Source organism: Heptranchias perlo, chromosome 40 (genome assembly GCF_035084215.1).
Source record: "Heptranchias perlo isolate sHepPer1 chromosome 40, sHepPer1.hap1, whole genome shotgun sequence".
Classification (NCBI taxonomy): Eukaryota; Metazoa; Chordata; class Chondrichthyes; order Hexanchiformes; family Hexanchidae; genus Heptranchias; species Heptranchias perlo.
The window spans coordinates 13,943,060-13,970,314 of record NC_090364.1 but is presented as its reverse complement, the minus strand read 5'-3'; the positions used below and the strand labels follow the sequence as shown (position 1 = coordinate 13,970,314).

General features: G+C 42.6%; 2 protein-coding genes across 3 annotated transcripts in view; one reads left to right on the top strand and one right to left on the bottom strand.

Annotated features, from left to right (window-relative positions):
- Positions 1-17,878, bottom strand: part of rangap1b (Ran GTPase activating protein 1b) — a 45,581-nt gene extending 27,703 nt beyond the window's left edge. The window contains exons 1-4 of the mRNA XM_067974656.1: positions 17,773-17,878; positions 12,068-12,189; positions 10,314-10,441; positions 1,546-1,605 (exon numbers count right to left, since the gene is read on the bottom strand). Coding sequence (XP_067830757.1) covers positions 1,546-1,605; positions 10,314-10,441; positions 12,068-12,179 — 300 coding nt within the window. The 5' untranslated portion in view covers positions 12,180-12,189; positions 17,773-17,878. The remainder of the gene's footprint in view (positions 1-1,545; positions 1,606-10,313; positions 10,442-12,067; positions 12,190-17,772) is intronic.
- Positions 17,879-20,322: 2,444 nt separating this feature from the next.
- zc3h7bb (zinc finger CCCH-type containing 7Bb) overlaps positions 20,323-27,255 on the top strand; it is a 92,376-nt gene continuing 85,443 nt past the window's right edge. For both annotated transcript variants that reach the window (XM_067974655.1, XM_067974654.1), the window contains exon 1: positions 20,323-20,528. The gene's annotated coding sequence lies outside the window, so the exon portion shown is untranslated. The remainder of the gene's footprint in view (positions 20,529-27,255) is intronic.

The following is a 27,255-nucleotide window of genomic DNA, read 5'->3' as shown; positions in this document are numbered from 1 at the left end:
GTGTTAAGCTTCAAAGATTGCCCGACAAGAAAACACAGAGATTTTGTCTATGAAACATTTAAAAATGTACCAATTTAGCAGTATCGGAGAATTTAACTGCAATCTTGTGCGAACACACAAAGAAAAGCTGTTAATTTTAAACTATGCTGTGTATGCATTTACTAATGTAAAGAAGATCTGTTCAGCAAGAGTTGCAACACCATCCTTTGAGTGCCAGTCCAGGCTGGTGACTGGATTGAGTAGTAGAATTAGGTAAAGTAACCAATGGTTTGATTGAAGAAAGATTTTGAGGAGGGTTCTGAAGGTGGGGAAGCATGGGTTTAAGGAGTTCCTGTGTGTAGATCGCACAAGGCTCTGCCAGCAGAAGGTGGAATAAGGAATGGAACAAAAGAGTCCCCAGAGTTGAAAATGCATTGAACAAACATTGGCATGTAGAAGTGGAGGAAGTTGCAGAGACTGAGTGGGACAAAGTCATGGAAGGATTTGTAAACAAGGACAGGACTTTGAATTCATTGTGTTAAGGAACAGGGAGCCAATGGAGGATGAAGGGCGGGTGGTGAATGGGACACCACCAAGATAGGATGAGGGCAGCAGAGTTTTGAATGAGTTGAAGCTTATGTAGGGTAAAACTTGAGAGAACAGTGAGGAGTGTTGAGAAGTAAAATCTCCAGGTGATGGCATGAAGGGGTCTTTCAACTGTGGTTGGGGTGAGGTGAAGGCCAAGGCAGGCATTGATGTGGTGTATAAATGGTGATCTAGCTTGGTGATTTTGGTGAGGTTTGAAGGACAGCTCCAAATTGTACACCATCTAATTTAGCCTGACTGAGCAGCCAGGGAGCAGAGTGCAACTCGAGGCCAGGATACGGAGTTTCTGACAGGAACGGAACAGGATGACTTCAGTCTTGCTGATGTTAAGTAGGACAAATTTCTGGCTCATCTACAACTCGAGATCAGACAAATAGTCGGATAGCACAGTAGCAGTCGTGGAGGCAAAGGTGGTAAAACTGGGCGCTGTCAGCACATATCTGGAAGCTGACCCAATGTCTATGGATGAAGTCGCTATGGGGCAGCATACAGTTGAAGAATAGGAGCTGACAAAGCTTTACTCCACCTGTACCTCTTGCTAGATTTGACTTAGGAAAGCTCGGTGTAAACACTAGATGAAAGAGTTTCATTCCCACTACCGACGACTCACATTGAGTACAAAACATATATGGCTTTGAAAATACTCCATTTGTTACTTTCTTTGAAATACACAATTTTGCCTGCAACAAATACAGAATACTGAGTAGTTTAAACTTCAAGGATATATGCAAACTTTTTCCAGGATCATGACCAGCAATGCAGTTACTTTCCAGTTTTGGCAATCAAAAAAAAAAGTCCAACCAGTTTATAACAACACGCCTTCTATCCCAAGTCTAATTCTGCTTCCCCATTGTCTCACACACTTAATAGCTCTCACCACCCTCCTTCCAACGTACTGCCTAAATTATCACTGATCCAAATAATGTGGAGTTCAGAATTAGAGAAGTTGTTCTTACTCACCAGAGCAGATGGAATCTCGGACCGCAGTCGTCCTGTGAACATGTCGCTCCAGTAGCATTTCTTTTGTGGGGAGGGGGAGGTAGGAAGTAGGAAGAGAAAAAAAGACTTAATTTAATGAATGGTAAACTTTTAAAAATCCTGTTTACTAAAAAATAAAATCAAACAATCCGTTTTCAGTAAGGCACGCGATTAGTATCTGAACAATGACCAGCATTTTTACTAGCTCCGTGACTTTTAAAATAAAATTGCAGTCCACACGGCAAGTGCAGAAATTCATGGGATTTGTTGCACCACATCAACCACTTGGCTCAATTATGGAGAGTACCACAGACACTTACAGCCCAAGAGGCCATTCAGCCCATTATTTCTGTGCCAACTCTTTTATAAAACTATTCAAAACTAATCACTCTGCCCTGCTTTCCCCATAGCCTGTATCTTCCTTGGCTCGAAATATTTATCCAATTTTCCCTTAAAAGATGCAATAATCTCAGCCTCAACCACTCCCAGTGGAACATTCCATGTTCCAATGACTGCCTGCGTAAAGAAATTTCTCCTACTCTCTCTTCTCACTCTTGGTGACCATTTTAAATTGATGATCCCCTCATCACTGATTCCCAAACCAAAAGGAAATATTCTTTCCCTTTTCATACCATCAAAATCCTTCGCAATGACAAAAAACCTCCAATAAATTTCTTCAGCATTTTCTGTTCCAGTGGAAAGGTTTTATCTCAGGCTCATTTGCAAGATGCATATAAAAGGATGTAGACAATTGCTTACAAAAGATGTGACAACTCTCAGTGCAAGAGTGGTGTGACAAGAGTCCAACCATCAAGCAATTACTCTACCACACAGAAAAAAAAAATCAAAAGGGAGAATTATCCAGAATTGTTTTTATAGCCTCCTAGTTGTTCAGATGTCAATCAGCTTGGTTGTATAGCTGCAACCCCCCCTCCCCATTTCTTTTGTGCGTAAATGCACTGCACGGTAAATCCAAGCCATACAGACCAGGAAAATCTCAGGTATGATCCCCCATTTGTGCCGAACCTGCCTATCTCAGCTCTCAGCTGGAGCAACTGAGGTGCTACAATTGGCCTCAACAACCGCTGTGCTAAGGAGGAGTGGACAGGATGCACAAGGAAGAGGGGAGGTGGAGAATTTGGCTATGGACCCAACTCCAAACTGACATCAGATGGAGGAGGCACTTAAATGGTTCGTAGTTCTCAAAGTGGAAAAGTCTCCCAGTCCTGATGGGATGCATCCTAGTTTGCTGAGGGAAGTAAGGGTGGAGATAGCAGAAGCTCTCACCACAATCTTTCATTCCTCCTTGGATATGGGAGTGGTGCCAGAGGACTGGAGGATTGCAAATGTTACACCCCTATTCAGAAAAGGGGAGGGGGATAAACCTGGTAACTACAGGCCAATCAATCTAATATCAGTGGTAGGAAAACTACTAGAGACCATTGTCAAGGACAAAATTGATTCTCACTTTGAGAAGCATGGGTTGATAAAAGGACAGCCAGCACGGATTTGTTAAAGGCAAATTATGTCTGACTAACCTGATTGAATTCTTTGATGAAGTATCAGAGAGGGTTAATGAAGATAATGCAGTAGATGTTGTATATATGGACTTTCAAAAGGCTTCTAATAAAGTACCACATAACAGATTTATTCAGAAAATAGAGGCACATGGGATTGAAGGGACAGCAGTAACTTGGGTATGTAACTGGCTAAGGGATAGGTGATAGAGAGTAGTGGTAAACGGATGTTTTTCTGATTGGAAGGAAGTATGCAGTGGGGTCCCCCAGGGATTGGTATTAGGACCATTGTTTTTCTGGTTATATATAAATGACCTGGACTTGGGTATAGGGAGTACAATTTCAAAGTCTGCAGATGATACAAAACTAGGCAACGTAATAAACAGGAAAGAGACTTCAGGAGGACATAGAAATGGTGAAATGGACAGTCACATGGCAGATGCAATGTAGTGTGAATAAGTGTGAAGTGATGCACTTTGGGAGGAACAACATGGAGTCAGTATAATCTAAATGGTACTATTTTGCAGGGGATCCAAGAGCAGAGGGACCCGGGGCTGCATATTCACAAATCTTTGAAGGTGGTAGGGCAAGTTGATAAGGCGGATAAGAAAGCATATGGGATACTTGGCTTTAATACTAAAACAAGGAAGGCATGCTAGACAAGCATTTAAAAAATTAACACATAATTTGCAACAAATAAATATTCCTTTATGGCACAAAAACCCTACGGGAAAAGTGGTCCAACCGTGGCTAACAAGAGAAATTAAAGATAGTATCAAATCAAAGGAAGAGGCATATAAAGTTGCCAGAAAAAGCAGTAAGCCTGAGGATTGGGAGCATTTTAGAATTCAGCAAAGGAGGACCAAGAAATTGAGAAAGAAAGGGAAAATACAATGAGAGTATGTAAACTAGCAAGAAATATAAAAACGGACTGTAAAACCTTCTATAGGTATTTAAAAAGGAAGAGACTGGCGAAGGCAAATGTGGGTCCCTTACAGGAGAATTTATAATGGGGAATAAGGAAATGGCAAAGAAATTAAAACAAATACTTTGTGTGTCTGTCTTCACGGAAATACTAGAGAACCAAGGGTCTGGCGAGAATGAGGAACTGAAAGAAATTAGTATTAGTAAAAAAAAAATAGTACTAAGAAATTAATGGGATTGGAAGTCGATAAATCCCAAGGTCCTGATGATCTACATCCCAGGGTTTTGAAAGAAGTGGCTGTAGAGATAGTGGATGCACTGGTTGTCATCTTCCAAAATTCTATGGATTCTGGAATGGTTCCTGCAGTTTGGAGGGTAGCAAATGTAACCCCACTATTTAAAGAAAGGAGGGAGAGAGAAAACAGGGAAGTACAGTCCTGTTAGCCTGACATCAGTAATAGGGAAAATGCTAGAATCTATTATAAAGGATGTGATAACAGGACATTTAGAAAATAATAGTAGGATTTGGCAGAGTCAACATGGATTTATGAAAGGGAAATCATGTTTGACAAACCTACTGGAGTTCTTTGAGGGTGTAACTAGTAGAACACAAAGGGGAACCAGTGGGTGTGCTGTATTTGGATTTTCAGAAGGCTTTCAATAAGGTCCCACACAGGAGGTTGGTAAACAAAGTTAGAATTGGGAGCAATATACTGGCTAACAATGAATTGGTTAACAGACAGAAAACAGAGTAGGAATAAACGGGTCTTTTTCAGGTTGGCAGACTGTGACTAGTCGGGTACCACAGGGATCAGTGCTTGGGCCCCAGCTATACACAATCTATATTAATGATTTGGATGAGGGGACCAAATAGAATATTTCCAAGTTTGTTGATGACACAAAACTAGGTGGGAATGTGAGTTGTGAGGAGGATGCAAAGAGGCTTCAAGGGGATATAGACAGGCTAAGTGAGTGGGCAAGAACATGGCAGATGGAATATAATGTGGAAAAATGTGAAGTTTTCCACTTTGATAGGAATGTAGAGTATTTTTTTTAAATGGTGAGAGATTGGGAAATGTTGATATTCAAAGGGACCTGGGTGCCCTTGTACATGAGTCACTGAAAGCTAACATGTAAGCAGTTAGGAAGGCAAATGGTATGTTGGCCTTTATTACAAGTGGATTTGAGTACAGGAGTAAAGGTGTCTTACTGCAATTATAAAGGGCCTTGGTGAGACTGTACCTGGAGTATTGTATACAATTTTGGTCTCCTTACCCAAGAAAGGATATACTTGCCATAGAGGGAGTGCAACGAAGGTTCACCAGACTGATTCCTGGGATGGCGGGATTGAGTAGCTAGGCCAGTATTCTCTGGAGTTTAGAAGAATGAGAGGTGATCTCATTGAAACATACAAAATTCTTACAGGGCTCAACAGGGTAGATGCAGGAGGATGTTTCCCCTGGCTGGGGAGTCTAGAACCAGGGATCACAGTCTCAGAATAAGGGATAGGCCATTTAGAACTGAAATGAAGAGAAATTTCTTCACTCAGAAGGTGGTGAACCTTTGGAATTCTCTACCCCAGAGGACTGTGGAGGCTCAGTCATTGAGTACATTCAAAACAGAGATCAATAGATTTCTAGATATTGAAGACATCAAGGGATATGGGGATAGTGCAGGAAAATGGCATTGAGGTAGAAGATCAGCCATGATGTTGTTGAATGGTGGAGCAGGCTCGAGGGGCCGGATGGCCTGCTCCTGCTCCTATTTCTTATGTTCTTAAATCTTTACAAATCACTGGTTAGGCATCAGCTGGAGCAGTGTGTACAATTCTGGGCACCACACTTTAGGAAGGATGTCAAGGCTTTGGATAGGGTACAGAGGAGATTTACCAGGATGATACCAGGAATGAGGGATTTCAGTTATGTGGAGAGATTGGAAAAGCTGGGATTGCTCTCCTTAGAGCAGAGAAGGTTAAGGGGAGACCTAATAGAGGTATTCAAAATTAAGAGGAGCTTTGATAGAGCAAATAGGGAGAAACTGTTGCCTCTAGCAAGTGGGTCGGTTACAGATTTTAAATAATTGGCAAAAGAACTAGAGGGGAAATGAGGAGGAATTTTTTTCACAGAGGGTTAAGGTCTGGAACTTACTACTTGAAAGGGCGGTGGAAGCAGATTCCATAGGAACTTTCCAAAGGCAATTGGATATGTACTTGAAGAGGACTAATGCGCAGGGTTATGGGGAAAAAGCTGGGGTGTGGGACTTAATTGGACAGCTCTTTCAAAGAGCTGGCATAGGCACGACAGGCCGAACGGCCGCCTTCTGTGCTGTAAGATTCTATTCTGTGACCCCTGCTGGAAAGTGCAGGCACAGATACCAGGTTAGAATAAGATCAGTTCTGACGAAAGGTCATCAACCTGAAACATTAACTCTGTTCCTCTCTCCATAGATGCTGCCTGACCTGCTGAATGTTTCCAGCATTTTCTGTTTTTATTTTATAGTAAGATCAGGTTCTAATATTCTCACATTAAGAATGGAGGCACTGACAGGCTGTTGGTGCAGAGGAGCTGTGCTGCAGTCAACGGGAACTGGGGAAAAAAATTAGGAGAACAAAGCCCTGTTGGCTGCAGTTGCAGAACAGTCTAACAAGAAAAAAGGAGTGGGTGTTGCGCCTAAAAAAAGTTTATTTGTGGCTACTTCTGTGCTCGCTTATCTGGCCAGTCAGCAAAATAATGACTCAGCATTGCTGTCCTGTGAGCGACCAGACTGCTGAAATTAGACTTCAATTTGCTAACTATTAACAGATCATACTCAGTAAAACTGTAGCACGTTAGACGGGTTTCAAATTGAAATGGAAAACAGCTGAGTTGAATTGAGAGGTTATCATGCTATAAAATAAGCATATGCACAATTTGCAATGTCATTCAGAGAAAGAACTTGGATTAATATTGGACTTTATTATATCCTCAGGATATCCCAAAGTGCTTCATAATCAATAAACTACTTTTGAAGTGTGGTCACTATTGTTTTTGCAGACAATTTGAACACGGAAAGGCCCCACAAATAAAATGAAGGACCAGGTAATCTGGTTTTGGTGTTGTTTGAAGGAAGAGTAGGAAGAGTAGAAGGAGCTAGATAGGTTTCTAGACACAAAAGGCATCAAGGGGTATGGGGAGAGAACGGGAATATGGTATTGAGATTGCGGATCAGCCAATCATATTGAATGGCGGAGCAGGCTCGAAGGGCCGAATGGCCTACTCCTGCTCCTATTTTCTATGACAGCAAGAGAACTCTTTGTTCTCCTTCAAATCGTGACAAGACCTTTTACATCCACCCGAGTTGATTTAACATCTCATCTGAAAGATGGCACCTCCGCCAATACAGTACAGCACCGAAGTATCAATGCAGATGGTGTGCTCAAGTCCAGTGTGGCTTACACCACAACCTACTGACAGAGAGTGGAGTGCTACCAACTGAGCCACGCTGAGAGGCTACAGGATGGCTGGCGTACAAAATGGGCAAATATCACATTGGTGAAGCAGGGGATGTTCTTTCTGAGGCTGGGACTGAGGGACATTGCTTGGGAACAGTAGATGGAATGCTATTATGCATCCAACCGTGCTCCATCTGACCCGAGAGTGCTTTATGCTGTCACTGGCCGCTTCATATGGGGAAGTATTTTGTTTTTCAACAAAAACACTTCCACAAGCATAAAATTCAAAATTAAAAAAAGGTTAACAAAAAATCGTGACATCAAGTCCTGACATCCAATGCACCCATAATTTCTTTTTATTAGCAATGACTTGCGGCCAAGAGAAATAGGAAGTCCCATCACAATTCAAACCATAAATCTATTATGAGTTAAAATTTCAATGCACAGTTGTGTACTCCCAAACTGTGATTTTCCATCCATTAAAGTTAAATGGGAAAAAAATTGTGCTGGAGTGCAGTTTTCCAATACGCATTCCCAGGCAAATGGTATGCAGGAAGGCAAATGGTATATTGGCCTTCATTGCAAGAGGATTTGAGTACAGGAGCAAGGATGTCTTATTGCAGTTATAAAGGACCTTGGTGAAACCATATCTGGAGTATTGTGTGCAGTTTTGGTCTCCTTACCTAAAAGGATATACTCGCCATGGAGGGAGAGCAGCGAAGGTTCACCAGACTGATTCCTGGGATGGCAGGACTGTCATATGAGGAGAGATTGGGTCAACTAGGCCTGTATTCACTCGAGTTTAGAAGAATGAGAGGGGATCTCATTGAAACATATCAAATTCTGACAGGGCTAGACAGACTGGATGCAGGGAGGATGCTTCCCCTGGCTGGGGGGGTCCAGAACGAGGGGTCACGGTCTCAGGATATGAGGTAGGAAATTTAGGACTGAGATGTGGAGAAATTTCTTCACTCAGAGGGTGGTGAACCTGTGGAATTCTCTACCACAGAAGGCTGTGGAGGCCAAGTCAATGAATATATTTAAGAAGGAGATAGATAGATTTCTAGACACAAAAGGCATCAAGGGGTATGGGGAGAGAGCGGAAATATGGTTATGAGATAGAGGATCAGCCATGATCATATTGAATGACGGAGAAGGGTCGAAGGGCGTACTCCTGCTCCTATTTTCTATGTTTCTGTACGTGCCATGAAGTGGTGCGATCGACTTTTTATCCATGTATTTATGAGATGTAATTGGTCACTTTAAATTGCTTTTACTGTAGCTTTAGTTTCCCTAGGCTTGGGAGAGAATCCACATTGAACCATCTGTGAAATCAACTGCCTTTAAGATCTGCTTATGAGAGTGGTCAGTTTTACAGAACCAAGGAAACGAAGGTAAAAAATCCCAAAAATATACTTGATGTTTATTTTAACAGACCTTAAAGACAGTTGATTTCACATAAAAGGTTCAACGTGGAACTTATACATGAGGTTTTGTCTGACAACTGCAAGTTTGTACTTTTGGATGCTGGTCCAGGCTCAGTATTATTACAACAATTAATGACATGTTGCAACTTTTGCTATTATAAGTCAAGGAACAATTGTTGTTCACAATTTACATTAACGATTTGGATTCAGGAATCGGAAGTACAAAATTTGCAGACGACAGCAAATTGGGGGGTGTAGTTAATACAAAAGGAAGAATGCAAGAGAACTTAATAAACTTGCAGAATGGGCATGTAATTGGCAAATGAATTTCAATATAGCTGAATGTGAAGTGGTGCATTTTTGTAGGAAGAATAAGGAGGCCACATACTGCTTGGATAATAAGAGTCTAAATGGGGTACAGGAGCAAAGGAATCTAGGGGTACAGATACACAAATCACTAAAATCAGCAATGCAGGTTAACAAGGCCATAAAAATGGCAAATTAAGCACTCTGGTGCATTTCTAGAGGGACAGAATTGAAAAGCAAAGACGTTATGTTAAACTAGTATAGCACCTTGGTTAGACCACACGGAGTATTGTGCACAGTTCTGGTCTTCATATTATAAAAAGGATATAGAGGCATTGGAGAAGGTGCAAAAAAAGATTCACAAGGATGATACCTGACCGGAGAGAATATCCTTATCAGGAAAGGCTGAACAGGGTAGGGCTCTTTTCTCTAGAAAAGAGAAGGCTGAGGGGTGATCTGATAGAGGTCTTTAAGATAATGATAGGATAGACAAAGAAAATGTTTCCACTTGTAGGGAAGTCCAAAACTAGAGGTCATAAATATAAAATAGTCGCTAATAAATCCAATAGGGAATTCGGGAGAAACTTCTTTACCCACAGAGTGATAAGAATGCGGAACGCACTACCACGAGGAGTGGTTGAGGCAAATAGCATAGATGCATTTAAGGGGAAGCTAGATAAACACATGAGGGAGAAAGGAATAGAAGGGTATCCTGATAAGGTTAGATGATGTAGGGAGGGAGGAGACTTGCATGGAGCAGTATAGAACAGTTGGGTCAAATGGCCTGTTTCTGTGCTGCAGATGTAACTCGGTGTAAATGAAAAGTTCTCTGATCAAGTGAAATCTGTCAAACTAATTTTCTGCTACTGTTTACTTTTTACTTTAATTAAACCGGATTTGTAGTTTATAGCCCAAGTCTCAGTGTTTATCTTTAGTATCCAAAAGCTAGAACACAGACGGCTTGCGTCAATTCCTGCGAGCTAATTATAGGGTTTTTGTTCTACCTCTGACCAAAGCTACGTTATTAGATAGTGCGTATATGGTCACACTTTGGTTCACAGAGAGTGATGGCTTAATTACTGGAGTGATCTTTGGTGCTCAGCACAATAAATATCTGGTGAAGCCCTAAAAATATCAAGTCCATACCTGCAATTCCTTTTTATTAGCCAGACTCCTGGCGATGGCTTTAGCAGCTTCCACGCCGATTGTGTTGCCTTCCAGGCGTAGTGCCTCTAGTTGTTCAAATCCCTCAATCTCTTCAATAATCTCAGCAGCTGGGCAAAGAGAATTAACAACATTAGGAAACAGATAAATCAAAGAAATGACAGTGAAACAGTCATTAAAATACAGGGGAAAAAATATTGAAGACCAAACAATAGTTGATTTTCTGTAGACTAATGGCCCCATTGCACTATAGGTACTGGTTTTGTGTCAGCACCTTCTTTAGAGTCGAGAGAGCTAGTAGGATGGAGTTACTACACAATATGGCGGGACACTTCTCCAATTACGATTTGATGGAGTGACTGCAGACTAAACGACTCTAGTATGTGTGTGGGAAAAAACTTAGCAAACCAATTTTTTTTTGTTATGATGGGTTTAAAGAGTAAAAATCTCTCTCCAAACAAATTTTTAGATCTAATTTCCTGTTATCACATTAACACATCTGGAAGCAGGTCACCTGCACCTTTGCTTGTGCAGTAAATGGTATGTGTCAACTTCTTCCCTTCCACCTATTTTGCCATGTTGGGGGCAGTGCTTAATGATGAGCTACAGTTCCAAGAGTGCTGCTAGCCCACCCAGTACCTCCTCCAAGTAGTGGCCATTAATCACGCATGAGCCAAACGCTGTAGCACTTTAGCGTAACCAATCCATCCTCACTCAACCTCCACCCAAATTTATGGACGTTCCAGCAGGGGTGACAATGTTAATTAAGAGTGGGCATCCTGGCACAGAACAAGGAATGGAACCTGGGCCCTTCTTTGTCCACATGGCTCTGTACTACACCACACCATATGATGCATTTATATACCAAGCTATCAGGTAAGTGTTTTTGCTTTTTAAACCAGAAAAAAAGCATACTATTCTGCAGAAAGGAACAGGATGTTTCCTCTACTCCCCCCATCATTAAACATAGAGCACTCCACTGCCATGAAGTGTTCCTTCTGGCAAAACTCACCCATTCTGGGTAAGAAAGATTTCAGTCCAAACCGCTACCAAATAATTTGCTTCCTTTTTCTCCTCAAAATGCAACAGGCAGTCGATGCACTTTAGCCGGTCATATTTCTAAATCTCACCGCTGTTCTGTGACAGGTTACCAGCCACTTGTTCCAATAGATCACATCCAACTTGTACTAATGTGGTCTCACTCTAATTAACCTCAAAGAAACCAAATAAACAACATCCCAAGAGGATAAAACACTTACATTCAAATGCAATCAAGCCAAAAAATTCAGTATCTTTATAATAATCTATTCAAAATCTTACATCTGGATGCACTCTGTTACATGTCACACTTCTCATCTTTATTTCCATCATAAATTCCTATGTCCACATTTCTAATGGAAATTGTTTATGTAAACTTGTCAGATTATAATTATACCCTCTGATGATGCTGAAGCACCTCAGCTGTGCATCTCTCAGCTCTTAAGTCTATACTGCAAAGAGCCTTTGCTTCAACCAATTCTTTCTCTGTTGACGTTCTGTCAACATGTTATCCTCTCTTCTCTTTCAAATACTAACTGCCCTGCTACATTTCCAACATTTGTTTATTTTATTTCAGATTTCTAGCATTTTCTTTCTTTCGTGTATACAACTGATTACGCCCATGTCCAAATACACCTCCTGCCATTAAACCTATCCAATTCTACTCCAGTCCATATTGCATTCTTAGTTTCACGTACCAGCCTCAGCTGTGTCAAGCTTTAGGGCCCGGCCTTTGAAACTCAGCTCTCCGCCACCCACTTGAGTCTTTGCAAGGGAGTCCGCCAGCTGAGAGATATCCTCAGAAGCCATCTCCTAACACCTGGTGAGAAACGGAACACATTTTAGACACAGCATCACAGATTTCAGAAAAACAAAACACACAATGGAAAACCTACCTGTGAAATAGCTTAAGTAGAGGTGAGCATGATCTGCAGGAGGTACATTCCCAGATTCACTACATAATAAAGAATCACTGTTGGAGTTCAATGATAATCGGCAGAGTATTCACGGTAGTAGCAATGTGAGGAAGGGGAACTCTCATTACCTCTGTGACCAATAATGTTAGCTCCCCAACATATTTGGGGCTAGATTTTCTGTCCATTGACTATGAATAGGTGGAAATTCTGGCAGTTGGAGTTATAATACCACATCTCAGTGATACCTCTTAGTCAGGGCCAAAATTTCTCCTTGGCATCAGTCCACAGTGCTCAGACATTGAGAAACACAGGGGCTGCCGGATAATTTTCTCTGCATCTCCACATCTAGGTTTAAAGCACTCCACAATCAAAGTGCTCCACCTGGGAAAACAACAATCTTGGACAATGAAAACCTTAGTCCAACCCTTCCACAAGGCATATACTTCTCTTTTCTTCAACCACATCCAAGTTTGAGCTTGCAATACTGCTCAAACCCTTTCAGTGCCAATAGGAAGGTACTTTTTTCTGCAGAGTAAGCAATACCATTTCTTTCTCTTTTCAAGGTGGAATGATGAACAGACGCAAGTGCTTCATCCAGGAACCAAAGATCAGAATGACAAATGGTCCTGGGACACAAACCTACATCCATCAGGCGCATCCTCTACTGCTTTCCTTCCCAATGAATTGCTTAGGGATTTTATTGGAGTTGGCTTCTCTTCCTGTCCCCGCATCATTACCTCCAGGGTCCTAGAGATCGACCCTTGGCCTCTGCCTCTTCCTCTACATATTGCTCATTGGTCACATCATCCAAGATTATGAGGCCAACTTTCATATGCATGCTGCTGACATCCAGCTCTGCAACCTCTCTCAATTCATCCACTGTCAGACTGCTTGTCCGACATTCAGTCTTGATTGAGCTGCAATTTCCTCCAGCTAAGTACTGGGAAGACTGAAGCCATGGTCTTCGGCTCCCACCACAAACTTGCCACCAACTGCCCTCCCTGGCAAATGTCATGCTGAACCAGACTGCTTGCAACCGCTGCATCCTATTTGACCGCAAACTGAGTTTCCGACCCCATATCCTCTCCATCACAAAGACTACCTGCTTCTACTGCTGGAACACTGCCCATGTCCTCCACCCCTGCATCAGTTTATCTGCTACTGAAACACGCATCCATGCTTTTGTGACCTCCAGACTCAATGACTTACCGGCTGGTCTCCCATACTCTATTCAGTTCATCCAAAAATCTGCTGCCTGCATCCTATCCCACACTAAGTCCCCACTTACCCATCACCCCTGTCCTTGCTGATCTACCTTGACTTACAATTCCCTAGTGCCTCCAATTAAAATTCTCATCCGTGTTTAAATTGCTTCATGACCTCACCATCTCTGTAACCTCCTCATCCCTACAGCCTGCCCCAAACTCTAATCCCCTCAGACTACGGCCTCTTGTGCACGCCCCTCACCACACCATTGGTGGTCATGCCTTTAGCTGTCCAAGCCCAACGCTCTGGAATTCCCTCCCCAAATCACTCTGCCTCTCCACCTACCTCTCCTATTTTAAGCACCCCCCCCAACCCACCTTAAAACCTCTCTCTTTGATCCAGCTAAATCTAATTCTTTGGCTCGATATTTGTTTTTTGATTATGCCTCTATGAAATGCTTTGGGTTGTTTTTCCACATTCAAGGTGTTACAGAATTGCACGTACTTATTTGGGAATAGGATCCAGTTAGTTTAATTACTTCATTAGTGGATTGACTCCATTCATTGAAATTACTTCAATTTCTTCATGGTTCAGCATTCTCTCCAATGACCCAGCATTGAGACTAGAAACTCGGGTGTATGCTGGTGCACCGACCCTCCCTCCCAAACATAACTAGTGTTTTTTTTAGACAGTTTTGTTTTAGTTATGGAGATCAGCATGTACTTTATCTTGCAAAAGCTCTCACCTCTCTTCCTCTTCCACTAGTTTCATTCTATAACTGGCAAGAAATGAGGTTGAACAGTGGAAGAGCAGCGCCCAGTTTTCAATATGAAAAAAATAAAACTGACTCAAAACAATCATTTTAGGAATATGGTATCACAGGTTCTGGCAAACCGGTATCTGACCCAGTGATTATATTCACATGTGTGAACCTAGACAACAAGCAGTGATTAGCTAATTGACCATGGTTTGTGGGGGGGGGGGGAAAACACCACATATAATCCCAATCGTATCCTCATCCAATGTCCACACAAACATTTTCCCACAGGAATCACTGGACAGCAATCAAGAGTGGAAACACTGACCGACTTTTTCCCGCCCTAGCCCAGTCGTGTTGAGACGAATTGTAGCACCCCTAATTGCCCCCAATAAGATAATTACACACAAATTGGGGATGGAACTTGAACCTTCCTTATCTGTATGGATCAGTCCCACACCACGTGGTACACTTATCCACTGAGCCATCAGGGCAATGATCTACAAAAAAAAAGGGTTTTGGTTGGCGTCAACTATTAGTTGCCTCTCTGCCAAATAAAATAGTGAGAAAACAATTACAGGTCTCAAAATTAATGCTGTGCTGTTAGAACTAGACAATCAGATTTAGTGATGGCGTGACAGTGCAAGTGAGCCCGCTCCATGGGAGCACCAAGGATTCCAGTGACAATATATGCTCACTGCACTATGCTATCTGAAAGGAGCTTATTGTGTAGTTTAAAATTGGAAACAAAGATCACTAATGTGTACAAGGCACAGAGAAGTATCAATTGCCCACTTTTCAGTTATAATTTTTGTAACAATCCCACAAGTTGCACTTGTTTATGAGTTTCCTTTGAAAGAACAAACTTATTTATATTTCACCTTAACACAACTTTAATATTTTTGAAGTGTAGTCTCCATTAATGAAGGCAAATGTATCATAATATGTTACAATACAGGAGGCAGCCATTCGGCCCATCGTGACTGGGCCGGCTCTTTGAAAGAGCTATCCAATTAGTCCCACTCCCCTGCTCTTTCCCCATAGAAAATGTAAACTTTTTCCCTTCAAGTATCTATCCAATTCCCCTTTGAAAGGGTGAATGTAAGGAGTCGCACAACACCAGGTTATAGTCCAACAGCTTTATTTGAAATCGCAAGCTTTCGGAGCTTTGCTCCTTCGTCAGGTGACGAAGGAGCAAAGCTCCAAAAGCTTGCGATTTCAAATAAAGCTGTTGCACTATAACCTGGTGTTGTGCGACTCCTTACATTTGTCCACCCCAGTCCATCACCGGCATCTCCACATCATGGCTTTTGAAAGGGATTATTGAATCTGCTTCCACCATCCTTTCAGGCAGTACATTCCAGATCATAACAACTCTGCCGAAAAAAATATTTCCTCATGTCATCTCTGGCTCTTTTACCAAATCACCGTCCTCTGATTACTGACCCTTCTGCCACTGGAAACAGTTTCTCCTTATTTACTCTATCAAAACCGTTCTGATTTTGAACACCTCTATCAAATCTTCCCGTAACCTTCTCTGCTCTATGGAGACCACCAGCAGCTTCTCCAGTCCATCCATAGTTGACGACCCTCATCCCTGGTACCATTCTCGTAAATCTCTTCTGCACCCTCTCTAAGGCCTTGACATCGTTCCTAAAGTGTGGTGCTCAGATTTGAACACAATAATCCAGGTGAGGCCTAATCAGTGTTTTATAAAGGTGCTTTCCATTTGCACACATTAAAGACCTACAAACAGCAAATGAGGCTAAAATTTTTGGCAGTGTTGGTTGGGGTAGAAACATTTTTCAGGACACTGGGAGAACTCCCTGCTCTTCTTTGAATAGTGCCATAGGATATTTTATATTCACCAGATAGGGCCTCATCTGAAGTGAGCACCTCCAACAATTCAACACTCCCTCACTGGAGCGGGGAGGAAGGTGGAGAGATTTGGGAGAGAATTCCAGAGCATGGGGCCTGGACAGCTGAATTTATAAACAGGTATAGGCTATTCAGTCCCTGAAGGCATGGGTGTCAATGGTGGGGCAATGGAGTGGGGGATACACAAGAGGCCAAAGTTGGAGGAACACAGGGTTCTTAGAGGTGGTGGGTCTGAAGGTTACAGAGATCAGGAGGGGCAAAGTCATAAAGGGATTTAGATACAATGAAAATTTCAAAATTGGGGACCTGGAGCCAATGTAGGCCAGCAATCAGGACTTAGTACGGGATAGGACACAGGCACCAGAGATTCGGATGGAGGGTGGAGGATAGGTGACCGGCCAGGAGAACATTTGAATAGTCAAGTCTGAAGGTGACAAAGGCACAGATAAGGGTTTCAGCAGCACAAATTTACAACCCAAAAAAGATGAGTGTGTCACAAGCATGACAACAGGCTGTCAAGAAGGGCACGCATACATAAAATTCTTAATGATAGAGAAGTATGTGAACACCCACAAATCAATACACTTCTACTATAATACTCTTAATTCATCATTTCAAACTGCTCCCACCAGTACTACCAATAGCAGACCAAAGAGCCGGCCCAGGCACGATGGGCCAAATGGCTGCCTCCTGTATTGTAACATATTATGATACATTTGCCTTCATTAATGGAGACTACACTTCAAAAATATTAAAGTTGTGTTAAGGTGAAATATAAATAAGTGACCCTAGTGTTCTACAGCTCAAAAAGCTCGCACCAGACATAACCCCAACTTGGAAGGACAGAATCTACAATTGTACAGTTCAGGTAGGCATTGAGGTAAAACTTTACTGAAATCCTGGTAACAACACTGGTACTGAACTGTTGCAAAGTAACTACATCTGAAAACAGGAATTTACTGAAGCTTTTACTTTGGTAAAAATGACCCTTAAAGGTGACGTTGACAGCTATGGCACATCCAGAGAGAGCAGCCAGATGGACAACCTGGTTTTAGGTCTCTGCCAACACCCTCTTGTCATCGGCAACCAGGAAGGGCACAGTAACACAGGCATCCCACCCACCTTGCACAAAGCACAGTAAGGATTCAGAACTCATCATATGGGGAATTCAAGGTAAAACCCCACCCCCACTCTGACTCAGAGCTCCACAACGTGTGGCCCATAACCATTGTTTTTGTGTGTGTGTGGGGGGGGGGGGGTTTCTTTACACTAATTATTGGAATCTGATTTGAATTTTGATAAATTGCCAAAAAAAATTAAAAAGGAAAAATGAACATTCTTCCACCTATTCCCTCCAAATTAAGGATCAAGACCTCCCACATCAGATGGAATTACCACGAACCAAAAAATACTAAAAATTATTGATTAATTACCTCTATCCAAACAGCTTACTAAAATTGTTTAATTATTACTAACCAAACAGCTTACTAAAATTATTATTGGTGAAGCGATTAAAATAGAGGCGATAATCCCCCATTTGTTGCTGTCAAAATCTAACTTAAACATTAACTAATCAATTAATCTAAAATTTCACTCAAAATAAAAAAATATCAGAAATTAGACGTGAAATAAAATGAAAAATTACCAGAAATAGGTCGAATTTAAAGAAATTTAACTGAACCGGCTCCACACGCCTATTTTTTTTTGACTTAATGGCGGTCAAAGCTTTTCAAACCGGTATCTCGCAAGTTCCGCCGTTTTCCTTTTGCGCATGTGCAGGGAGCCGGGTTTTCTGGGAGTTGTAGTTCTTGCTGGCGATAGGCTCCATTGAATTTGCTGGGACCGACGCGGTTAGCGAATACAATTCCCGGGAAACATTGCGCGAATGCGGTCCCCCGCCCTTTCCATTGCATGCTAAAGAGAGCAGGGTTTGAGAAAGAAGGGCGGGCCTCGTGGGTAGGGTTCTCCACAGCACCATCTACAGGCTTAGAAACCTATAGCATGCCTTGCAGCGACCCAGGTGTCAAATTTTGTTTGGGAATTGCTCCTGTGAAGCGCCTTGGGAGGTTTTACTAAGTTAAAGGCGCTATATAAATGCAAGTTGTTGTTGTTTATAGGTTCAGTGGGCAAATCAATTAACTGAACTCAGCTGCTGTGGCAGAAGAAACACTGCAATTACCCTCCATATGCATTGGCTAAGTTGGGGGGGGGTGGGTGGAAGAAATCAGTCTGGGCTAACTTGTGGAGGAAGACATTTCATCCAAAAGACGGCGCCTCCAACAGTGCAGCACTCCCCCAGTACTGCACTAAAATGTCAGCCTACATCATGTGTTCAAGTCTCTGGAGTAGGTTTTGAACCCATGGGCTGTCTGACTCAGAGCCAAGGCTGACACTTTCCTTTATATAGCACCTTTCACATCCTTAAGGCATCCCAAAGCACATTCACAGCCAATACGTTACTTTCTGAAGCGTAGTCGCAATTATTTTATAGATAGCCAAAGTGCACAGAGCAAGATCCCACAAACAGCAGTGATATAACGGACCAGTTAATCTATTTTGGTGGTATCGGTCGAGGGATAAATGCCAGCCGGGACTTGTTCACATAGTGCTATAACCCTTTTACATCCACCTGCACAGACAGACAAGGGCTTTGGATTAATATGTCATCTCAAAGATGGCACCTCCAACAATACACGACTACCTGAGTACTATATTGAGGTATCAGTGTAAGCTGGGGGCTCATATCTTGGTGTGGGGCACGAACCACATAACCTTATGATTCAGAGGCAAGAGCGTTACAACTGATGAAAGGCCATCGACCTGAAACGTTAACTGTTTCCCTCTCCACAGATGCTGCCTGACCTGCTGAGTGTCTTCCAGCATTTTCCGTCTTTATTTCAGCGCCGTTACTGAGCCAAGCTGAGACACATTTTCTGCGAAAGAAAGAACATGACGTGAAATTGTGCAGCACTTCCAGTTTGAAGGAGATCTGATGAGACCGGAGATTCAGCAAAATGCTGGCCAAATTGCCGGGATTCAATGTTGCTTTTGCCTTCTTATCCATTAGCTTTGGCTTGGCACAAAAAGAAACCCTTCACTGTTTCTGGTTAATTTTATAGAAGGAGACGCTGAGTTGTCCCAGTGTCAACGACCCAAACCAAAGAAATCCAAAACAAGTGCCCCCTTTTTTAAATGTAAGGAGTCTTACAACAGCAGGTTATAGTCCAACAGCTTTATTTGAAATCACAAGCGTTCAGAGCTTTCCTCCTTCGTCAGGTGAGTGCAGGGTTCCATAAAGACACCGCATATATAGTCAGAGAACAATGCCTGATGATTACAGATAATCTTTCCGACTGCCCGTTATCACACCTCGGCAGAGAGGTAATCACAGCAATCAAAGGAGTGGATGGTGTTCAGACAGGGGAACATTACACCCAAGACTACTGAATATACAAGCGGTCAGAGTACAAGGCAGAGTTTGAGGCAGTACAAAGAAGGTTCACTCGGTTAATCCCGGGGATGTTGGGGGCGGACGTATGAGGAGAGGTTGAGTAGATTGGGACTCTACTCATTGGAGTTCAGAAGAATGAGAGGCGATCTTATTGAAACATATAAGATCGTGAAGGGGCTTGATCGGGTGGATGCGGTAAGGATGTTCCCAAGGATGGGTGAACTAGAACTAGGGGGCATAATCTTAGAATAAGGGGCTGCTCTTTCAAAACTGAGGTGAGGAGAAACTTCTTCACTCAGAGGGTGGTAGGTCTGTGGAATTTGCTGCCCCAGGAAGCGACATCATTAAATAAATTTAAAACAGAAATAGACAGTTTCCTAGAAGTAAAGGGAATTAGGGGTTATGGGGAGCGGGCAGGAAATTGGACATGAATTTAAATTTGAGGTTAGGATCAGATCAGCCATGATCTTATTGAATGGCGGAGCAGGCTCGAGGGGCCGATTGGCCTACTCCCGCTCCTATTTCTCATGTACAAAGACAAAACCAACAAACACCCAAGCCCTACAAAAGAGAAAGGAAACTTAGCGAACTAAATTGTTATCCCGATCCCACTCCAGTTTGATAGAAAATTCACCAGCAAATGAAGGAATGAAATGGATGCAGACGTTAAAAATGTTCTGATCTAAGGAGGAGCTGGAAGATGTGAATAAACACAAACGCCTGTGGCATGAGAGAGAGGAGAGGAAGGCAGAGGCCATTCTGTGTAGGACCCGGGGAAGGCATTGCTTCCTTCTGACTCACTGGGGAGGAAGCAGCATGATGAAGGCGTGGTGAAGGGGGATAAGCAGCAACTTCAGTGTTAACATATCATTAACTAAACAATGTGATTTTAATTCAGAAAACTCTGCAAGAGAAACAGAAGGAAGGAGCAATAATTCTAAAAAAAAAAGGTAAGTTGAAAGTGTGGGCAAAAAATGAGGGGGAAATAAATCATTTTAAGTTGGTTGCTATGGGGAATAGTTCAGAATATTTTAGTTTTTATTGTTCAGTTAACGTCGAGAGCCGTTGTTTTCAGGGGCCCCGTGCCCTATTTTGAGTGATTTCTGTGTTTAGTCTCGTTTTTTCCCCCCTTCTTTTCATTCCGATGTTTTGTTGGCTTCTTGCGGTCCCCGGGACTCGCTTACGCTGCAGCCGGAGGAGGGATCGGAAGGGCGGGGAAGAAGTCTGCGCGATACCGGGGATGCGATTTGCATTGTAGGCCTCGGGCTGTAAATTTATATATTTATTTAAATGTGTGCGTGTATTGGAGGCAGGGACTAAACCTGATTTCATCAATTCATAAAATCCAAGTCCACACAAAATAGCACCGTATTAAATCCTGTTAGTAATTGAGACAAACTTGCTGTCCTCATCTAAACTTTGAAACAATCTATCAAATAATATTCTTCTCAAGTCTCATTTGTTTTTAGTTTAAAATGTGTGACCTATTTTGTTGGATTTAACTCATGCTAAAACATAACCTCCCATGTGGGTTTGTGATCTGCATCACAAACAGTTCCCTGGTCTTGAGTATTCTGTTTGTTTTGTGATGATTGTGGTTTAATTTCTAGAGTGAAATAAAAGTAACAAAGAACTTGTATTTAAATAGCGTTTTCACGACGTCCCAAAGCGCTTTACAGCCAATGAGGTACCTTTTATAGTGTAGTCACTAATGTAATGTAGGAAACGTGGCACCCAATTTGCTCACAGCAAGCTCCCACGACCAACAATGTGATAATGACCAGATCATCTGTTTTAGTGACGTTGGTTGAGGGATAAATACTGGCCAGGACATCGGGGAGAACACCCCTGCTCTTTTTCGAAATAGTGCCATGGGATCTTTTACATCCACCTGAGAGGGCAGACGGCCTCTGGAAGTGTCGGCCTAAATTTTTGCGCTCAAGTCTCTGGAGTGGGACTTGAACCTACAAGCTTCTGATTAAGAGGTGAGAGAGCTACCTGCTGAGCCGCGCGGCTGAATAATGCAAACAGATTTATGTAACAAGTCTCCCGCCCCGTGTTTCAGATCTAATTCTCTCCTACCATTGGCCTTGCCAAATCTGGTCGGACGTATTCCCGGAGGTTTCATCACGTGGCCTCCAACCGCCCCACCCCCACGCTGCTGCCATCGGTCGCCCAACGCTCCCATCCTCTTGTCGCACCGCCTACCCATGCCGATTGGAAAACAAACAGACTCCTTGTTATCCGATTGGATGACTCTTGTCTGTCAGTCAATCTTAGAATGATATAACACAGAAGGAGGCCATTCGGCCCATTGTGCCTATGGCGGGTTTTTTTGAAAGAGCTACCAATTAGTCCCACTCCCCTGCTCTTTCCCCATAGCCCTGCAAACTTTCCCTTTTCAAGTATTTATCCAATTCCCTTTAGAAAGTTATAATTAAATGTGCTTCCACCACCCTTTCAGGCAGCGCATTCGAGATCATAACTACTCGCTGCACAAAAAAATCTCTCCTCTCCCGTCTGGTTCTTTTGCTAATGATCTTAAATTGGTGTCCTCTGGTTACTGACCCTCCTGCCAGTGGAAACAGTTTCTCCTTACTGAAGCAAAACTGAAGCATGAAAAAAAACTCTCACATATACAGGATAGACAATTGTCCATTGACAATGTTGCCAAAGTTCTCAATTTATTGTAAGTCCTGCAACTTGCAAGAGTCTTTTACTACTTGCAGTTCACATGAGAAATTTAAATGCAGCTTTGTGCGTGTTTTAATTTCCCAGAGCGTTGTACAAGATAATTTGCGGCAACCTGAGTGTGTGAACCACCCAGTGTGTTTGCTTCATGTATTATTACTGGCGGACCTCCCATGGCATTGCTTAGTGTAAGTCAGATGATGCACTGTCCTAATGAGGAGAGAAGCACCAACCATCCAGTGCATAACGCGTCAGTCTGCTGCTAAGCTGCAGCTGTGTTTACACAGCCCTGTTCCACCAAGTCTTAATTTCTGTAAATAGGAGGTCCCGTTGTCAATGAGAGTTTAATTGTTGTTTGATGAGGGAACATAAGAAATAGGAGCAGGAGTAGGCCGTGCGGCCCCTCGAGCCTGCTCCTCCATTCAATCAGATCATGATGTGGAGATGCCGGTGATGGACTGGGGTTGACAATTGTAAACAATTTTACAACACCAAGTTATAGTCCAGCAATTTTATTTTAAATTCACAAGCTTTCGGAGGCTACCTCCTTCCTCAGGTGAACGATGTGGCACCTGAGGAAGGAGGAAGCCTCCGAAAGCTTGTGAATTTAAAATAAAATTGCTGGACTATAACTTGGTGTTGTAAAATTGTTTACAATCAGATCATGGCTGATCTTCGACCTCAACTCCACTTTCCCGCCCTATCCCCATATCCCTTGATTCCCTTAGTGTCCAAAAATCTATCGCTCTCAGCCTTGAATGTACTCAACGACTGAGCATCCACAGCCCTCAGGGGTAGAGAATTCCAAAGATTCACAGCCTTCTGAGTGAAGACATTTTTCCTCATCTCAGTCCTAAATGGCCGACCCCTTATCTTGAGACTATGGCCTCTAGTTCTGGACTGTCCAGCCAGGGGAAACAACCTATCAACATCTACCCTGTCAAGCTCTCTAAGAATGTTATGTGTTTCAATGAGATCATCTCTCATTCTTCTAAACTCCAGGGAATATATGCCCATTCTACTCAATCTCTCCTCAAAGCACAACTCTCTCATCCCAGGAATCTAGTGAATCTTTGTGGCACCCCCTCTAAGGCAAGTATATCCTTCCTTAGATAAAGAGACTAAAACTGTACACAGTACTCCAGGTGTAGTCTCACTGGAGTCCTATAAAATTGCAGCAAGACTTCCTTACTCTTGTACTCCAACCCCCTTGCAATAAAGGCTAACATACCATTTGCTTTCCTAATTGCTTGCTGTACCTGCATGTTAATTTTCTGTGATTCATGTACAAGGACACCCAAATCCCTCTGACTACCAACATTTCTTAGTCTCTCACCCTTTTAAAAAAAATGTTCTGCTTTTCTATTCTTCCTACCAAAGTGGACAATGTCACATTTTCCCACATTATACTCCATCTGCCACCTTCTCGCCCACTCACTTATCCTGTTTATTTCCCTTTGCAGCTTCTTTGTGTCCTCCTCACAGCTTACTTTCCCACCGAGCTTTGTATCGTCAGCAAACTTGGGTACATTACACTCGGTCCCTTCATCTAAGCCAAAGGAGAAAATCAGTGGGGAATAAATTGGACTCCAAAATTTCAGTTTTTTTTTAAAAAAAGTTTTTATTTTGAACATTGCTAAAACTCAAGGGGGTTAATAAAAAAGTCACGTTAAACGAAATCTCACAATTATTTACGTGGATCATAGACCCCCACTGTGTAGGCTTAGCATCATCAGACTCCCACATGACCCCTAAAATTGAAGAAACCATGTTTATTGTGGTTCCAGCCTCTTGCCTTTCACTACAACGGTGGGATAACAACAGTTGTTGGAGATTTTGCACAGGGGAAACAATTGGGATCTCACTTTTAGTAACCAGTGCCTTAGTGTATAACCTGAGTCAGTCTATGATTACGACGTCTTTCAGATCCTCTTTCGAGAAGGTCTTAATTTATGACCCCCATCTGTCTGCTCAGGCGGACGTCAAATATCCTACAGCACTTTTCAAAGAAGAGCAGGTGAGTTCTCCTGATGCCCTGGCCAATATTTATCCCTCAACCAACACCGCCAAAAACAGATTAACTTACCATTCATCTCTTTTTTTATTCATTCATGGAATGTGGGTGTAGCTGGCGAGGCCGGCATTTATTGCCCATCCCTAATTGCCCTTGAGAAGGTGGTGGTGAGCCGCCTTCTTGAACCACTGCAGTCCGTGTGGTGAAGGTTCTCCCACAGTGCTGTTAGGAAGGGAGTGCCAGGATTTTGACCCAGCGACGATGAAGGAACGGCGATATATTTCCAAGTCGGGATGGTGTGTGACTTGGAGGGGAACGTGCAGGTGGTGTTGTTCCCATGCGCCTGCTGCCCTTGTCCTTCTAGGTGGTAGAGGTCATGGGTTTGGGAGGTGCTGTCGAAGAAGCCTTGGCGAGTTGCGGCAGTGCATCCTGTGGATGGTACACACTGCAGCTACAGTGCGCCGGTGGTGAAGGGAGTGACTATTTAAGGTGGTGGATGGGGTGCCAATCAAGCAGGCTGCTTTGTCCTGGATGTCCTGCTTTGTCCTTTGCTCTTTGTGGGACCTTGCTGTGTGCAGATTAGTTGCTGGGTTTGCCTACGTAACAACAGTAACTACACTTGAAAAATAATTCATTGGCTGTCAGGCGCTGTGGGATGTCCTGAGGATGTGAAAGGCAATGTATCAATCCAAGTTCCTTTTTTATGACCTCAGTTTTCAGCACGCTATCAGTGTGACAACTGTGTCAATGCATTGCTGTCCTTGCTCTACACCTAACAAGGAATGAAAGACTGGCACTTGCTGGAGTATGAAGAATATATTCCTCGTGGTACAGGAGGACGATCGAGGCTCTCTTACAATGAGCCAAATTGCACAGCCTTCGTTTCTTTTCTTGCCGGAAATCAGGTTTGGAGGCGCCCGCCCATCGCATCAGTGACCTCAGTATGGTGCACACACAGCCCACAGTGTGCTTGCTGTCATCACGGGTGGGATTGAGACACATCTCCAGACCTGATCTTTTGGTAAGAAAACAATGGGACATTTCCAGCATTTTTTTTTCTGCTCGCATTCGGGAGGAAATGTCTTTTTTTATTGGTTCACCGTCCAAAAAAATAACCTGGGAATGTTGTCGGTGGAAATCGGTAGAAACTGATTAAAATGTCCCTATTTATTATGATGTTGTACGTTTGAACTTTTTTTTTACAAGTTCCGTAGAAGATGATACTGTAGGAGAAAAGAAATCACAGACTCCATCTAGTGGCCTTTGTATGCAGAGTGGTTTCACTTTCCTGTACTTCTGACACCCTACTTGATATAGGAAAATGATACTGCATTGCACGCTGCCGTCTGTCGCTGTCAGCTTTGAAATCCTTTCCTCTTCCCCTCCGTCCCTCAAATTATCTATGCTATTCGCCTCAACTACTCCATGTGGTAGCAAATTCCACATTCTCACCACTCTCTGGGTAAAGACATTTCTCCTGAATTCCTTATTGGATTTATTAGTGACTATCTTATATTTATGGCCCTTAGTTTTGGACTCCCCCACAGTGGAAACATTTTCTCTACGTCGACCCTATCAAACCCCTTCATAATTTTAAAGACCTCTATTAGGTCACCCCTCACCCTTCTCTTTTCTAGAGAAACCTGCTTCTTTTGCATTGTTTTTTTTATTCCTTTTCCTGACTCTGTCACTGCGTACAGTGCCTTGGATGCCCTCCAGAACCTCACCCAAATGTTTGGGTGTAAAGGAGATTTACTAGAATGGTACCAGGGATGAGGGACTTCAGTTATGTGGTGAGACTGGAGAAACTGGGATTGTTCTCTTTGGAGCAGGGAAGGTTAAGGGGAGATTTGATATAGGTTTTCAAAATTTTGAGGGGTTTTAATAGAGTAAATAGGGAGAAACTGTTTCCACTGGCAGGTTCGACAGTAACCAGAGGAGACAGATTTAAGGTAATTGGCAAAAGAACCAAGGGGAGGGAGATGAAGAGAATTTATTTTACGCGACAGATTGTTATGATCTGGAATGTGCTGCCTGAAAGAATGGTGGAAGCAGATTCAATGGTAACTATCAAAAGGGAATTGGATAAATACATGAAAAGGAAAAAAATTTAGGGTCGGGGGAAAGAGCAGGGGAGTGGGACTAATTTAATAGTTCTTTCAAAGGGCCGTTACAGGCACGATGGGCCGAATGGTCTCCTTCTGTGTTGTATGATTCTAATTCAGTAACTGTTCTCATATCAAAGAAAATAAAATACACTATAACGTTCCTGTTAGCATGCTAAATATTTTCTGGTCAGTAATTCCACTGATCCTGACTGACTCTGTCTTGAGGTCACTTTCCTGTCTGTCCTCCTTGGTGAAGGACACATGAAGCCACTTGTTACATGGGCTGGATATTGTAATCTCACAACAGGCTTCGCTGTTACGACCCCTGGGCCATGTGATCGTTTAATTCGATATTGGGCCGTAAAGTTAAACTCCTGATCATAAGGGACATGGGATCCGCTTGCAGGAGAGACCAGTGAAGCTGAACCTGAGAGACTATCTAGTGTAGACCTGGAATTTGTAACACGGACTAAATGTATTATACCAAGACCTGTATGGAATTCTGTTTGTACAGTGGCTAATGAAGGGAAGTAAGTTTTGAAGCAACACTGTTGAAAATGAAAAAAGGAAATAAACAGAGAACTTGCCTTATATTTATGACCCACTGCAGTCACTAAGCTTTCAGCAGAGTGTAATGGGTATGTCAAGATCTGATATCATTTTCACTAGCATTGCCAAAAATACCCAGTACAATTATCCTTACCAACTTTGAACTGTGTTCACTAGTTGAAGGACTAATGGTCGCAGGTCTGTCACTGGGAGCAATTTAACATGATAAATTATGACCAACACACAGAAACATCTTAAAAAGAAAGAATATTTGCATCTTTGAGTAAAGATTCCATTATCTTTCCTGCCACCAAC